The sequence below is a fragment of the Botryllus schlosseri genome, chromosome 1, assembly GCF_051294905.1.
Source record: "Botryllus schlosseri isolate E-star chromosome 1, Bs_hap1, whole genome shotgun sequence".
Taxonomy (NCBI): Eukaryota; Metazoa; Chordata; class Ascidiacea; order Stolidobranchia; family Styelidae; genus Botryllus; species Botryllus schlosseri.
In genome coordinates this window covers 21,213,777-21,228,410 of record NC_137236.1, presented here as the reverse complement: position 1 = coordinate 21,228,410, position 14,634 = coordinate 21,213,777, and the positions used below count along the sequence as shown (strand labels likewise).

Below are 14,634 nucleotides of genomic sequence, written 5' to 3'. Positions count from 1 at the left end.
TTTTTTTATTTTTTGTCTCGAATATCAGTGGATTATGAGAACGGTTACTCGCCGACAGTTGAACCGAGGACCTCACGACTCACATATGAAAACACGCCTTCTCCTGGAATCGAACCGAGAACCTCATGCCTTATATACCGCAACTGTAACCATTACACTACCGCGCTCGCTGAGAATATGCGTATGTATTGAACCTTTAACCCCGAATGAAAACGGCTCCTCTCCCTGATCCGAACCGAGGACCTTATGACTTGTAGAACAGAACCGTAACCATTACACTATCGCGCTCGCTGACAATCTCCTTTAGTATTGAAGCTTTTAAAAAAAGGTTGTCTAATAAGGCACAAGCATTGAAAACACATTTGTTATTTGTGCGACAATCACCATATATTTTTCGGGATATCCACATGATAATGGTCCCTATTGACCTCAGAAAAGGATTCAGGTCCATTTTCCGGCCTCAAGAAAGCTACCATTAAATTAGAGATGACTACCGTACGCTTCCGAGCCCGCGCTCTCAATTGTAAGGCTAGGCGACGAGTGTACCAGTACCATTACAGACGTACAACGAACGATCAATGTAAGTGGATCTGTAAATCATGAGCAATAATAAGCGACGAGTGTGCCATCAACATTATAGACGTACAAACGAGCATATTCAACTAGCATTGATGCTTTATCGATTTAGCGCGGTATGTGTAGCTGGATGCTAACCAATTCGCATTTAACAATGCGACCCGCGCACAATTATGTAGCCCGATTTTCGTTGAATATTGACGACCCCAATAAATCGAATGAGCTCTTTTCCGCAGACATCTATGACACAGCTGTCAGTCCAGTGGACACGAACTTGAGATTCCGTGGGGTTAAATTCCGCATCAAATAAGATCAGAGCGCCTTTTCTCGCTTTCAGGATTTGGACTGATGCGTCCGGCCAATGTCGCAACACTACAATATGTGGTAACACGAACCTGTGCTCACGTACAGTTGTTATTTGTAGTGTCATCGTCGCCCGCCAATGCGATAAACTCCCAACGGCTGACACATTGGTCTTCAATCTAATACCAGCATATTTTTTGTAGGTCGAGAACAAGGGTAATTTAATTGCAACTAAAATGCCTGCGGCTTGTTTTGGCTCAAGGGTCGAATGCAACATATGAATCCATTCGCGTTACGCACTATAGCCTATTTAGGATGATGAGCCAAAACGCGTAGGCGAGGACATGGAGATAATAACTAGCCTATATATTTAGAACAAATCAAGCATTGATTTCACGATAACGTATTCGTTATAACGTCATAAAAATTTAGCGAGTTTTATAAGCTGCTTATCCTCAATAACCAATTTGCGGAAATTAGTGAAGAAGTGGATTGTACAGATTCTTAGAACTGCACGACAATCTGGTTATAGATTTGCTGATGCTACCTGCTGCCAGCATCATAACCAAGCAACCTTTACCTACCCGTCAGCTAATGTCTTACTATGTAAAACATGCATTCTGCACGTTCTTCCGTGTAGACGAACGTAATTTACCGATGTCCTAAATATTCAATTAATTCGGTTACTTTGTGTGGCAGCTCATAATTTGAAATCAGCAACGACTTCATTACATTACAAGTCTTACAGTTTTCGTTACTTCTTGCTCGTTTCTTTACTGCAAAAAGCGTTTATATTCAACTCGTCGCATTTTAGATTGCTTCGAGTCGTGGCGGTAGTTATGAATAAGTTAATATTGTGCCTACTGCCCAGTGCACCTATAGATGCGGAATCTACTTAACACGCGCATGGATCGCTTATTTCAAATAAATCGCATAAAGTAATAAACGTGCTGGAGTTGTCAATCTAAAATCACATTCATGACACGAAATGAGTCATCGCCATTTTGAATTTATGATATGTTTATAAACTACATTTGAAAATGCGTGGGCCCCGAAGTCAGGTTATTGCAACAGCTATAAAAAAAAGTAACATAGTGAGTTTAATTAGGTCGATAAAATATTATATATTTTTCGATTACATTTCATCCATATCTACAAATATATCTTGATGCTATCGTGAGCCACTAAAATGTTCTCCGCATGCGATCCGCTAACCGTAGTTTGCTCATCCCTGGTTTTAATCGTAATCTTTCGAGTAAGTTCTGTTGGTAGGCAAGCCCTACCAGAATATATTTTGATAAAGGCAAGAGTAAATCGTTATCGAGCACCTTTCGTTATCAACTTCTTCAGTAACTCAAAATCGGTGACCGATCGCGACCTCTCGGAATAAATGAACAACTGGCAATATGAACAGGACATGAAGCTACGATGTCCGATAATTCCTTTCAATTAAAGTAGAAGTATAGCCATTTCCGACCGAGTAAAACGTTACTCGGCATTGCGCTCTCGATAGTAGTGAGAAATGATATTCGTTTACTTTCGATAATATCCAACATACGGACTCATGTCGAGGGCAATTTTTAGAACTCTAATATCGCATAGCCTAACTTTGCAATATTTTTCGATTTATTTAGTCATGTTTTCCTTGCGATAGCCATTCAGCATCGCGAAAATTCATAGTACAATTTAGAATAAACTGCTAACTTTATCAAGGTCTTTGAAAAGTACTTTTCAACATTTAACTATCATAACATAGTAAACTTCTACTCAAGTACGAGAAGTAGCGATTGTAAGGTGATTAGAAAATAAGTATTACGGGCCCAGTTTTGTCTAAAACCTAAATCGCAACACGTTATCTGATCCATTCCGAATGACGAGATTAAATATCCCTGAAAAATGAATAATATTCATAATATTCACATTGCTATACATAAAATTTGCTCTGACATTGCCCATAGTGACCATTTAGAATTGGATAGTAAAGGAGTCGAAATTTCTTCGATGCGCCTAGTGCACTAATTCGAGTGCTGAAATCCGAATCGAAAAATTTGTTATAATGATTCGAGTCGAGTAGTAAAATTTAATTAGCGAGCACTGAAATTACAGTAATATAGTTATCACCGATACGAAATTTGGTAGCCATTTCCCCGGAATAGTAATCAGTCCGAAACATTATGATAAATAGATAAGGTTGAAGAAATATAAAAATATCATCAATGGTGTATGTATTATGAAACTGGAAATATTGTATTTGCGGTAGCACGCAATTGGTTTCCAATTCGTAATTTCAACCGCATCGGCAGTTTTTTCATAAAAATAACTAAACAAATACTTTGATACTAATTTCAAAATAACGCAAATCTCTTAATGAATGTCCCTTGAATAGTAATTAATCCAAAACATTATCATGCAAGGTCCGAGAAACATAAAAATATCATTAATGTGGTATGCATTGTGAAACAGGCAATATTTTCTTTGCGGTGACCAGGGAATACGTTCTAATTCGTAATTTCAACCCCATCATCATTCTCTCATAATAATGAATTAGCAAATCCTTGGATCCTAATTTTCAAAGTAGCTTAGATATCTGAATGAGCTCTGACTCGCTGTTATCTTCACACCATGGAATTATTACGAGTATCACCATCGCTCACTGAAGAAAGGGATGAAATTTTATCCGGGGCATATTCCTTGGCCAGGAATTTTATCATGTACGAACTAGACGGGCCGAGCGTTAAAGCAAATACGAAAGCGGAGGCAACCTTACGGCGAGTTAGTGATGAAATGTTCGAGCGACATCGAACTGTCGTAAACGCAATCTCTAAACGTCTCCGATACAGTATTGTTGAAGTCGACGAAAAATATGAAGAATATTCTGCGGAAGAGCGGATGTTCCTGATGATAGCTGACGAAATTTTTAAAGATACCCAAGAGAATTGGGGTCGGATCGTATCTGTGTTCGTGCTCGGTAGCATTCTTGCTCGCAAAAACGAGGATGAGCATCACGGTGATAATATAGAACAGGGGTGGGCAAACTACGGCCCGCGGGCCGCATGCGGCCCGCAACACCGTTCTGTGCGGCCCGCGAGAGTTTAATGAATTTTTTTTTAAATATTGATAAAATGCGTAGGCCTACTTAAAATCGAAATAATGCAGGGACTTTATTAAACTTTTTCTTAATATATTTCACCATGATAATTCTAAGGCAGTGGTTCTCAAACTGGGGGGAGGCACCCCCCCCCCTTGGTGGCGTGAAAGCATCTGAAGGGGGTGCGAAGCTGAGCTCAACTAAAAAAAATTCGCGCTCCGCGCGATTTACATACAATTCTTGGTTATTGCTCTGTATATAGTCTGAATTTCATTTTTAAAAATCTCTCATCCACGGTCGTAACCTTCCATGCCATCAAACTATCCGTTAGGTTTGCTAGCATCCTGGTTGCGTTTTGTGATATGACGATAAGGGGGGTGCCAAACTTTCACCATCGTAAGGGGGGCGTGTCTTAAGAAGTTTGAGAACCACTGTTCTAAGGTTAAATACTTCCTATGATATTTTTATGTTTAATTTCTGGGGCAGCAGCGACAGCCCGATTTCAAGGCCCACGAAGTTTGAAAGGTTCCAACTGCTAAACATCACAGAAATCCTATACGAGATTGACATAATTCGATTCACGAGTGTGATTTCATATTGGCCAGCACTCCAGTTTTAATTATTTAAGTGATATGCTTATAAAAAACGATTAGTACAAATTAGTACGATTCGTTTTCTGTATGCGTAGAATTGGGGTATTCATATTTTATCTACACATAGTAGAAGCGTGTTTGAAGCTAACATGGTTACGATGCTGTCAGTATTGTGTGTCCTGGAACTGAACCAAAATTGGATCGAATTAGTAAATCTATGAACAGATCGCTGCTCAGTGCTCACAGATTTAAATTTAAATCCTGTTCTAAGAATCGGGACAACCGACTTTCATCTCGAAAGTTTTGACAAATTGGTTATTGAGGTCGACCAGCCTATACAATCTCGCCACTATGTTACTGACGCGTATACGATATCATCAAAAGCAATAATGTTTGGCACATATATTATCTCCCTGTCCTCAAATACCAATATTGCAATTGGGTTTATGATCCCAATTTTATATAGTGCGGCCCGCAAATGGATTCAGATGTTGAATGCGGCCCGCGAGCTCAAAAGTTTGCCCACCCCTGATATAGAAGGTATCATACAGTCAGTCGGGAATTACATTGGTAGTAGAAGGCGAAAGTGGATAGCGGAAAATGGAGGATGGGTAAGCGATTTTACATGGCCTGATAAGGATTTGGCAATTATCATTTAGCTTGAGGTACTGTGTATCTGCTCTCGAGAGTCCATACCACCTATCGATAATGAAACTTAGCTTGCACTTCACAATTCGGTTTTCAATTTACATTTTGTCATAAGGCACAGTACTTTACATTCCAAGCGCTGCGAACTTTGAATTACCTAGCAAGTACGGTAACTTTCCTCTGCAAGATTAGGAAGGCTTACATTCTTTTGTTTGTTTCAGGACAGTTTTGTAGGATTTTTTGATAACGCAGCTTTCGATGATAGTAAAGTTTGGAAGAGGCTCATGCTTGTTGGAATTGGACTGACGTCTATTGCAATGGCAATAACAAGATCATGGATAGTCCTTTGCCGTACATCATGTAATGTTTTTTTAAATAATATATTTCTTCACCGTTTAATTACATAAATTTTACTGTAGGACGGATGCAGTTTCTTCTGAGATTACATTAAAGATTGCTCCATAAAACCGTCTTTATCTGGAACATTTTCATTTTTCAAATTTATACAGCTACGTAAGGAAATTGCTAGGTTACCTAGAAAACGCCGCAGGTCAAATTTGATCCAATTCCGACCATAGTAGCGACAAGGAGTTATGACAGCTCAAAATGATCCATCTTTCGAAGCCAAATATCGTTGGTTCTCCACGACCAAATATCGTGTTCTATAAATATTGTGTATATGGAACAGATATAAATGTTGCTATTTTGTTGTTATTTGCGAAGAATACTTTGCTCAGTAATTAATTTCACGGGGATTCTAAACCTCAATACATACAAGTGAGCAAAGTTACATTAACCTGCGTTAACCTGTAGTGTTATGTAACTACCTACAATTCTATCAAGACGTAGCGAACACGACAAGTAATGTGGAGTGAAGGAATAAGGGCGCGAAATTCCAATGTATAGATGCATATTTAGGCGGAAATATCGTCTTACCGGACGAATGCAATTGTTTCCTTAAAGTTTTCCTGTCTACGCCATTCAAGCGCGGTAAGATCAGTTTGAGTTGGCGACATTCAGGATGATATTTCAAGAAGCTCTGAATGATAGTCACATATTTCTCGTCGATTCTTGTTCTATCGCTGTCACTGAGGTCGAATACCTTTAGCTGTTCATTGAATAATTGAATATTAGGAGGTTTAGGTCAATTTCATAAACGAAATCTGAACTAAATTGCTTTATTGAGAACCATGAGAGAGCAGAAAGAACTTACTGTAGTGCATCGCTTGCCCATCTCTTCACTAAGATTCCTGATTTGCATGGAAAGCATCTTGCAATTACTCAGGTTGAATTCTTCAACGCGGGTTTTGTGCAGGATTTCAGTTACTGTTTTGTAGCAGGAGGAAATGTCGGGATTTCTACTCAAATCCAGCGAATGCAGCTAAAACACAGTGTGATGTTCAGATATTTTACGACGCTACAAACCACTCAGTTGCTGTAATAATAATATTTATCGACGACAGAGCAATATTATCAATTTCTCCGCCTCATCGCAAAACTGGTGTAATACAGAAAATAATGAACGTCTATAGGATATCGAAGAAACGGCGGAAACTAGCATTGATATGAATGAGCGATGGAAAATCTTTCACTCATAAGCAAGGACACTTTCATCAGCAGACGTGATCAGGAATGCCTTATTGATGATAAATTCGCTCGCTAAATGCAATGCCATGCCTGACGTTGCTTGGAACTCGCATTAGTTGCAAACTATGCTTGATTATTTCACTAGTAAGAAAACAAAACAGATCTAGCTAAAATGGATCACCTCATGATTACCGAGACCATTGTTCAACGACGTTAATGAATGTTCATCCAATTCGCAAGCTGAAAGTCGAACTGCCTTCGTGTTATGCCTTTTCGCGAAACGTCCGATTTCTTGCAATCCTACCGGTTCCAAATCCGTATTGTAACTTAGATCGAGTTTATCAACCTACAAAATACAGCAAATTATTCTGAAAACGACACACAAAATTGCGGAAACGAGTGGCTACCTCGATTTCACCAAAACATTCAAAAGCATGAATTTCCTCCGGTGTGAGGTCGCATCCTTTCATCACAAGAGTAACCGCTCTGTCTTTACAAAATAAGGGCGGCAGTGCAGCCATACACTCTTCATCCAGACGATTATAACTGATGTCGAGATATTGGAGCTAAACGAATATGGGAAACTGACAACCTACGACCAGAATTAATCGGGGATGAAGACAAACATTACAAACTTATAACAGAGAAATGTTGATTAGCCAGTCACGTCATAATAGATTGGCGAAATGTTCTGAGATTAAAATAGAATTTCTGTGATTCGTCTCAAATGGACTCTTTGCAAGCAGTCATAAAGAATGTGACTATTGACTACTACTGAACAACAATCACTCAAGACAAGATCCATATACCTTACTGTTTTTGACCTGCATGGCGACGAAATCCTTAGACTGCAAGTGCGAGTTCACAAGTGACAAATAGGTTAGATCGCTTGAAATAATAGTCCCGAGTTGCGTAAAGTTGATGTTTTCTCCGTAGCTGAGATCGAGTTTTTGCAATTTAACCTATGGGAATGAGGTAATAAAAGTCTCATATCGAAAGGATTTATACTAGATTAGTGTCCGGATATTTTCATCGCCAATACCTGATGCTGTCTGATAAGTTGACTCAAAACGATCAGAAAATCGTTAGATCCGCTACTTTCTTCCAGGTTAAGTTCCGTCGAGCCACACTTCTTCATCAACTCGCAGATGGCTGGCAGGAGTTTGTCAATGCCATCGTGGGCTGTGACGCTGACTTTTTTTATTTGGACCTGGACGAGTGCAAAACTTTCCCCCATAAAACAGTAATTGAGGTGATGAATAATTAAACCCTCATCAACTCTCACTAGTCTAGTATGACTATTGCGATAAATGGCTACACCGGTGCGCGATTGAGCATTGTTCGGTACGATACCTTCAATTCACGCGTAGTAACAATATTAATATGAAACAATGCGGTCATGATGAAGGTTTTTTTTAAAGCCCGCTATGTATATTATACGGATAAACATGCTTAAATTGAACGTGGGTTTATAATGCTCAGTGACTGTGAGCGGTATGTGTAAATGTGTTTACCTCAAATTCAAATTCGCGAATTTGGTCCAATATCATCTTTACAAGGTTTTCATTGAGATGGCATTGGCGGAATTCTAACTCGTACATGCGAGATTTCTCCATGAGACCATTCACGATATTCTTTACATCCAATTCAGTCGTAGTTTTATGATAGATCCCACAAGGAATTTCAACTTCATCATGATCCATAAGTATTGATTGATGGTACATCCTGTTATCACCTTTAGCATATGTGAATCATAAATAATTCATGATCAGGAAATAAAATTAATATTAATTCTAATCAACCTCCTATGTGATTTTTGTGTCGGACTATTTCAATATTTCGATAAGTCGGATAAAATGATGATACGTGACATATATACTCAAGCAAGAAACCGCTCCAGTACCAACACCACCACGTATGCCAATAACATATGACTGAATCATGGTAGTTTGCAGAGTTTAGTCAGCCATTGTACAGTTTATGCGCTATGAGAATATCGAGTTAATCCAATTACACCATCATAAAATTTATTCAAGAGTCAAAATTATATTATTTTTCAGTATTGTATGGCCGAAATTATTAGAAATAAACATCCAAAAAGTTTAAGCTTCGGTTTTTACTTTATGAGGATAATTTTATATACTTTATTATAGTCATGGTAGGGTGCTTGTAATAACGAAGGTGTTTTTAACAACAAGCTATCAATAACTTCACAAATGACACAAGCTAATTGATAAATTTTGAAATTGCCTGTAAGATATTGAGCTAATTATCAGAGTCGACGGCGATAAAACTATTTTACTTGAGTAATATTTATCGCTACATAAATATCGTTATGCCTTTGATACGATGTAAATAGTTATCTCGTGCGGCGTCCGTTGCGTGTCGTCACCCTTCGTACACCGTCGAGGAATAAGCTACCCGGTGCCGTTGACTTGTGATTATTTGTCGTAGACTTAAGTTGTGATATTGCAAATTTTGAGGTTCTAAGATGGGTCCGTTCGGGTAAAAAGGAGCCCACGAATGCAATAAAGAGACAATTCTGAGGATGCCGCCCGCCCCGCTCGGGGTTCGGGGCAATAAAAGGGATTAAATAGGGGCGGGCGGCATCCTCAGAATTGTCTCTTTATTGCATTCGTGGGCTCCTTTTTACCCGAACGGACCCATCTTAGAACCTCAAAATTTGCAATATCACAACTTAAGTCTACGACAAATAATCACAAGTCAACGGCACCGGGTAGCTTATTCCTCGACGGTGTACGAAGGGTGACGACACGCAACGGACGCCGCACGAGATAACTATTTACATCGTATCAAAGGCATAACGATATTTATGTAGCGATAAATATTACTCAAGTAAAATAGTTCTATCGCCGTCGACTCTGATAATTAGCTCAATATCTTACAGGCAATTTCAAAATTTATCAATTAGCTTGTGTCATTTGTGAAGTTATTGATAGCTTGTTGTTAAAAACACCTTCGTTATTACAAGCACCCTACCATGACTATAATAAAGTATATAAAATTATCCTCATAAAGTAAAAACCGAAGCTTAAACTTTTTGGATGTTTATTTCTAATAATTTCGGCCATACAATACTGAAAAATAATATAATTTTGACTCTTGAATAAATTTTATGATGGTGTAATTGGATTAACTCGATATTCTCATAGCGCATAAACTGTACAATGGCTGACTAAACTCTGCAAACTACCATGATTCAGTCATATGTTATTGGCATACGCGGTGGTGTTGGTACTGGAGCGGTTTCTTGCTTGAGTATATATGTCACGTATCATCATTTTATCCGACTTATCGAAATATTGAAATAGTCCGACACAAAAATCACATAGGAGGTTGATTAGAATTAATATTAATTTTATTTCCTGATCATGAATTATTTATGATTCACATATGCTAAAGGTGATAACAGGATGTACCATCAATCAATACTTATGGATCATGATGAAGTTGAAATTCCTTGTGGGATCTATCATAAAACTACGACTGAATTGGATGTAAAGAATATCGTGAATGGTCTCATGGAGAAATCTCGCATGTACGAGTTAGAATTCCGCCAATGCCATCTCAATGAAAACCTTGTAAAGATGATATTGGACCAAATTCGCGAATTTGAATTTGAGGTAAACACATTTACACATACCGCTCACAGTCACTGAGCATTATAAACCCACGTTCAATTTAAGCATGTTTATCCGTATAATATACATAGCGGGCTTTAAAAAAAACCTTCATCATGACCGCATTGTTTCATATTAATATTGTTACTACGCGTGAATTGAAGGTATCGTACCGAACAATGCTCAATCGCGCACCGGTGTAGCCATTTATCGCAATAGTCATACTAGACTAGTGAGAGTTGATGAGGGTTTAATTATTCATCACCTCAATTACTGTTTTATGGGGGAAAGTTTTGCACTCGTCCAGGTCCAAATAAAAAAAGTCAGCGTCACAGCCCACGATGGCATTGACAAACTCCTGCCAGCCATCTGCGAGTTGATGAAGAAGTGTGGCTCGACGGAACTTAACCTGGAAGAAAGTAGCGGATCTAACGATTTTCTGATCGTTTTGAGTCAACTTATCAGACAGCATCAGGTATTGGCGATGAAAATATCCGGACACTAATCTAGTATAAATCCTTTCGATATGAGACTTTTATTACCTCATTCCCATAGGTTAAATTGCAAAAACTCGATCTCAGCTACGGAGAAAACATCAACTTTACGCAACTCGGGACTATTATTTCAAGCGATCTAACCTAATTGTCACTTGTGAACTCGCACTTGCAGTCTAAGGATTTCGTCGCCATGCAGGTCAAAAACAGTAAGGTATATGGATCTTGTCTTGAGTGATTGTTGTTCAGTAGTAGTCAATAGTCACATTCTTTATGACTGCTTGCAAAGAGTCCATTTGAGACGAATCACAGAAATTCTATTTTAATCTCAGAACATTTCGCCAATCTATTATGACGTGACTGGCTAATCAACATTTCTCTGTTATAAGTTTGTAATGTTTGTCTTCATCCCCGATTAATTCTGGTCGTAGGTTGTCAGTTTCCCATATTCGTTTAGCTCCAATATCTCGACATCAGTTATAATCGTCTGGATGAAGAGTGTATGGCTGCACTGCCGCCCTTATTTTGTAAAGACAGAGCGGTTACTCTTGTGATGAAAGGATGCGACCTCACACCGGAGGAAATTCATGCTTTTGAATGTTTTGGTGAAATCGAGGTAGCCACTCGTTTCCGCAATTTTGTGTGTCGTTTTCAGAATAATTTGCTGTATTTTGTAGGTTGATAAACTCGATCTAAGTTACAATACGGATTTGGAACCGGTAGGATTGCAAGAAATCGGACGTTTCGCGAAAAGGCATAACACGAAGGCAGTTCGACTTTCAGCTTGCGAATTGGATGAACATTCATTAACGTCGTTGAACAATGGTCTCGGTAATCATGAGGTGATCCATTTTAGCTAGATCTGTTTTGTTTTCTTACTAGTGAAATAATCAAGCATAGTTTGCAACTAATGCGAGTTCCAAGCAACGTCAGGCATGGCATTGCATTTAGCGAGCGAATTTATCATCAATAAGGCATTCCTGATCACGTCTGCTGATGAAAGTGTCCTTGCTTATGAGTGAAAGATTTTCCATCGCTCATTCATATTAATGCTAGTTTCCGCCGTTTCTTCGATATCCTATAGACGTTCATTATTTTCTGTATTACACCAGTTTTGCGATGAGGCGGAGAAATTGATAATATTGCTCTGTCGTCGATAAATATTATTATTACAGCAACTGAGTGGTTTGTAGCGTCGTAAAATATCTGAACATCACACTGTGTTTTAGTTGCATTCGCTGGATTTGAGTAGAAATCCCGACATTTCCTCCTGCTACAAAACAGTAACTGAAATCCTGCACAAAACCCGCGTTGAAGAATTCAACCTGAGTAATTGCAAGATGCTTTCCATGCAAATCAGGAATCTTAGTGAAGAGATGGGCAAGCGATGCACTACAGTAAGTTCTTTCTGCTCTCTCATGGTTCTCAATAAAGCAATTTAGTTCAGATTTCGTTTATGAAATTGACCTAAACCTCCTAATATTCAATTATTCAATGAACAGCTAAAGGTATTCGACCTCAGTGACAGCGATAGAACAAGAATCGACGAGAAATATGTGACTATCATTCAGAGCTTCTTGAAATATCATCCTGAATGTCGCCAACTCAAACTGATCTTACCGCGCTTGAATGGCGTAGACAGGAAAACTTTAAGGAAACAATTGCATTCGTCCGGTAAGACGATATTTCCGCCTAAATATGCATCTATACATTGGAATTTCGCGCCCTTATTCCTTCACTCCATATTACTTGTCGTGTTCGCTACGTCTTGATAGAATTGTAGGTAGTTACATAACACTACAGGTTAACGCAGGTTAATGTAACTTTGCTCACTTGTATGTATTGAGGTTTAGAATCCCCGTGAAATTAATTACTGAGCAAAGTATTCTTCGCAAATAACAACAAAATAGCAACATTTATATCTGTTCCATATACACAATATTTATAGAACACGATATTTGGTCGTGGAGAACCAACGATATTTGGCTTCGAAAGATGGATCATTTTGAGCTGTCATAACTCCTTGTCGCTACTATGGTCGGAATTGGATCAAATTTGACCTGCGGCGTTTTCTAGGTAACCTAGCAATTTCCTTACGTAGCTGTATAAATTTGAAAAATGAAAATGTTCCAGATAAAGACGGTTTTATGGAGCAATCTTTAATGTAATCTCAGAAGAAACTGCATCCGTCCTACAGTAAAATTTATGTAATTAAACGGTGAAGAAATATATTATTTAAAAAAACATTACATGATGTACGGCAAAGGACTATCCATGATCTTGTTATTGCCATTGCAATAGACGTCAGTCCAATTCCAACAAGCATGAGCCTCTTCCAAACTTTACTATCATCGAAAGCTGCGTTATCAAAAAATCCTACAAAACTGTCCTGAAACAAACAAAAGAATGTAAGCCTTCCTAATCTTGCAGAGGAAAGTTACCGTACTTGCTAGGTAATTCAAAGTTCGCAGCGCTTGGAATGTAAAGTACTGTGCCTTATGACAAAATGTAAATTGAAAACCGAATTGTGAAGTGCAAGCTAAGTTTCATTATCGATAGGTGGTATGGACTCTCGAGAGCAGATACACAGTACCTCAAGCTAAATGATAATTGCCAAATCCTTATCAGGCCATGTAAAATCGCTTACCCATCCTCCATTTTCCGCTATCCACTTTCGCCTTCTACTACCAATGTAATTCCCGACTGACTGTATGATACCTTCTATATTATCACCGTGATGCTCATCCTCGTTTTTGCGAGCAAGAATGCTACCGAGCACGAACACAGATACGATCCGACCCCAATTCTCTTGGGTATCTTTAAAAATTTCGTCAGCTATCATCAGGAACATCCGCTCTTCCGCAGAATATTCTTCATATTTTTCGTCGACTTCAACAATACTGTATCGGAGACGTTTAGAGATTGCGTTTACGACAGTTCGATGTCGCTCGAACATTTCATCACTAACTCGCCGTAAGGTTGCCTCCGCTTTCGTATTTGCTTTAACGCTCGGCCCGTCTAGTTCGTACATGATAAAATTCCTGGCCAAGGAATATGCCCCGGATAAAATTTCATCCCTTTCTTCAGTGAGCGATGGTGATACTCGTAATAATTCCATGGTGTGAAGATAACAGCGAGTCAGAGCTCATTCAGATATCTAAGCTACTTTGAAAATTAGGATCCAAGGATTTGCTAATTCATTATTATGAGAGAATGATGATGGGGTTGAAATTACGAATTAGAACGTATTCCCTGGTCACCGCAAAGAAAATATTGCCTGTTTCACAATGCATACCACATTAATGATATTTTTATGTTTCTCGGACCTTGCATGATAATGTTTTGGATTGATTACTATTCAAGGGACATTCATTAAGAGATTTGCGTTATTTTGAAATTAGTATCAAAGTATTTGTTTAGTTATTTTTATGAAAAAACTGCCGATGCGGTTGAAATTACGAATTGGAAACCAATTGCGTGCTACCGCAAATACAATATTTCCAGTTTCATAATACATACACCATTGATGATATTTTTATATTTCTTCAACCTTATCTATTTATCATAATGTTTCGGACTGATTACTATTCCGGGGAAATGGCTACCAAATTTCGTATCGGTGATAACTATATTACTGTAATTTCAGTGCTCGCTAATTAAATTTTACTACTCGACTCGAATCATTATAACAAATTTTTCGATTC

General features: G+C 38.4%; 1 protein-coding gene across 1 annotated transcript; it reads right to left on the bottom strand.

Moving 5' to 3' along the window:
* Nucleotides 1–6,031: 6,031 nt before the first annotated feature.
* LOC145445091 (uncharacterized) lies at nucleotides 6,032–7,872 on the bottom strand. Its single transcript, XM_080323223.1, has 4 exons — nucleotides 7,203–7,872; nucleotides 6,977–7,141; nucleotides 6,422–6,589; nucleotides 6,032–6,316 (listed from the first exon to the last, which is right to left on the bottom strand). Exons 1-4 carry the CDS (start codon nucleotides 7,314–7,316, stop codon nucleotides 6,047–6,049), a joined length of 717 nt encoding a protein of 238 aa, XP_080179349.1. The 5' UTR covers nucleotides 7,317–7,872; the 3' UTR covers nucleotides 6,032–6,046.
* Nucleotides 7,873–14,634: the final 6,762 nt, after the last annotated feature.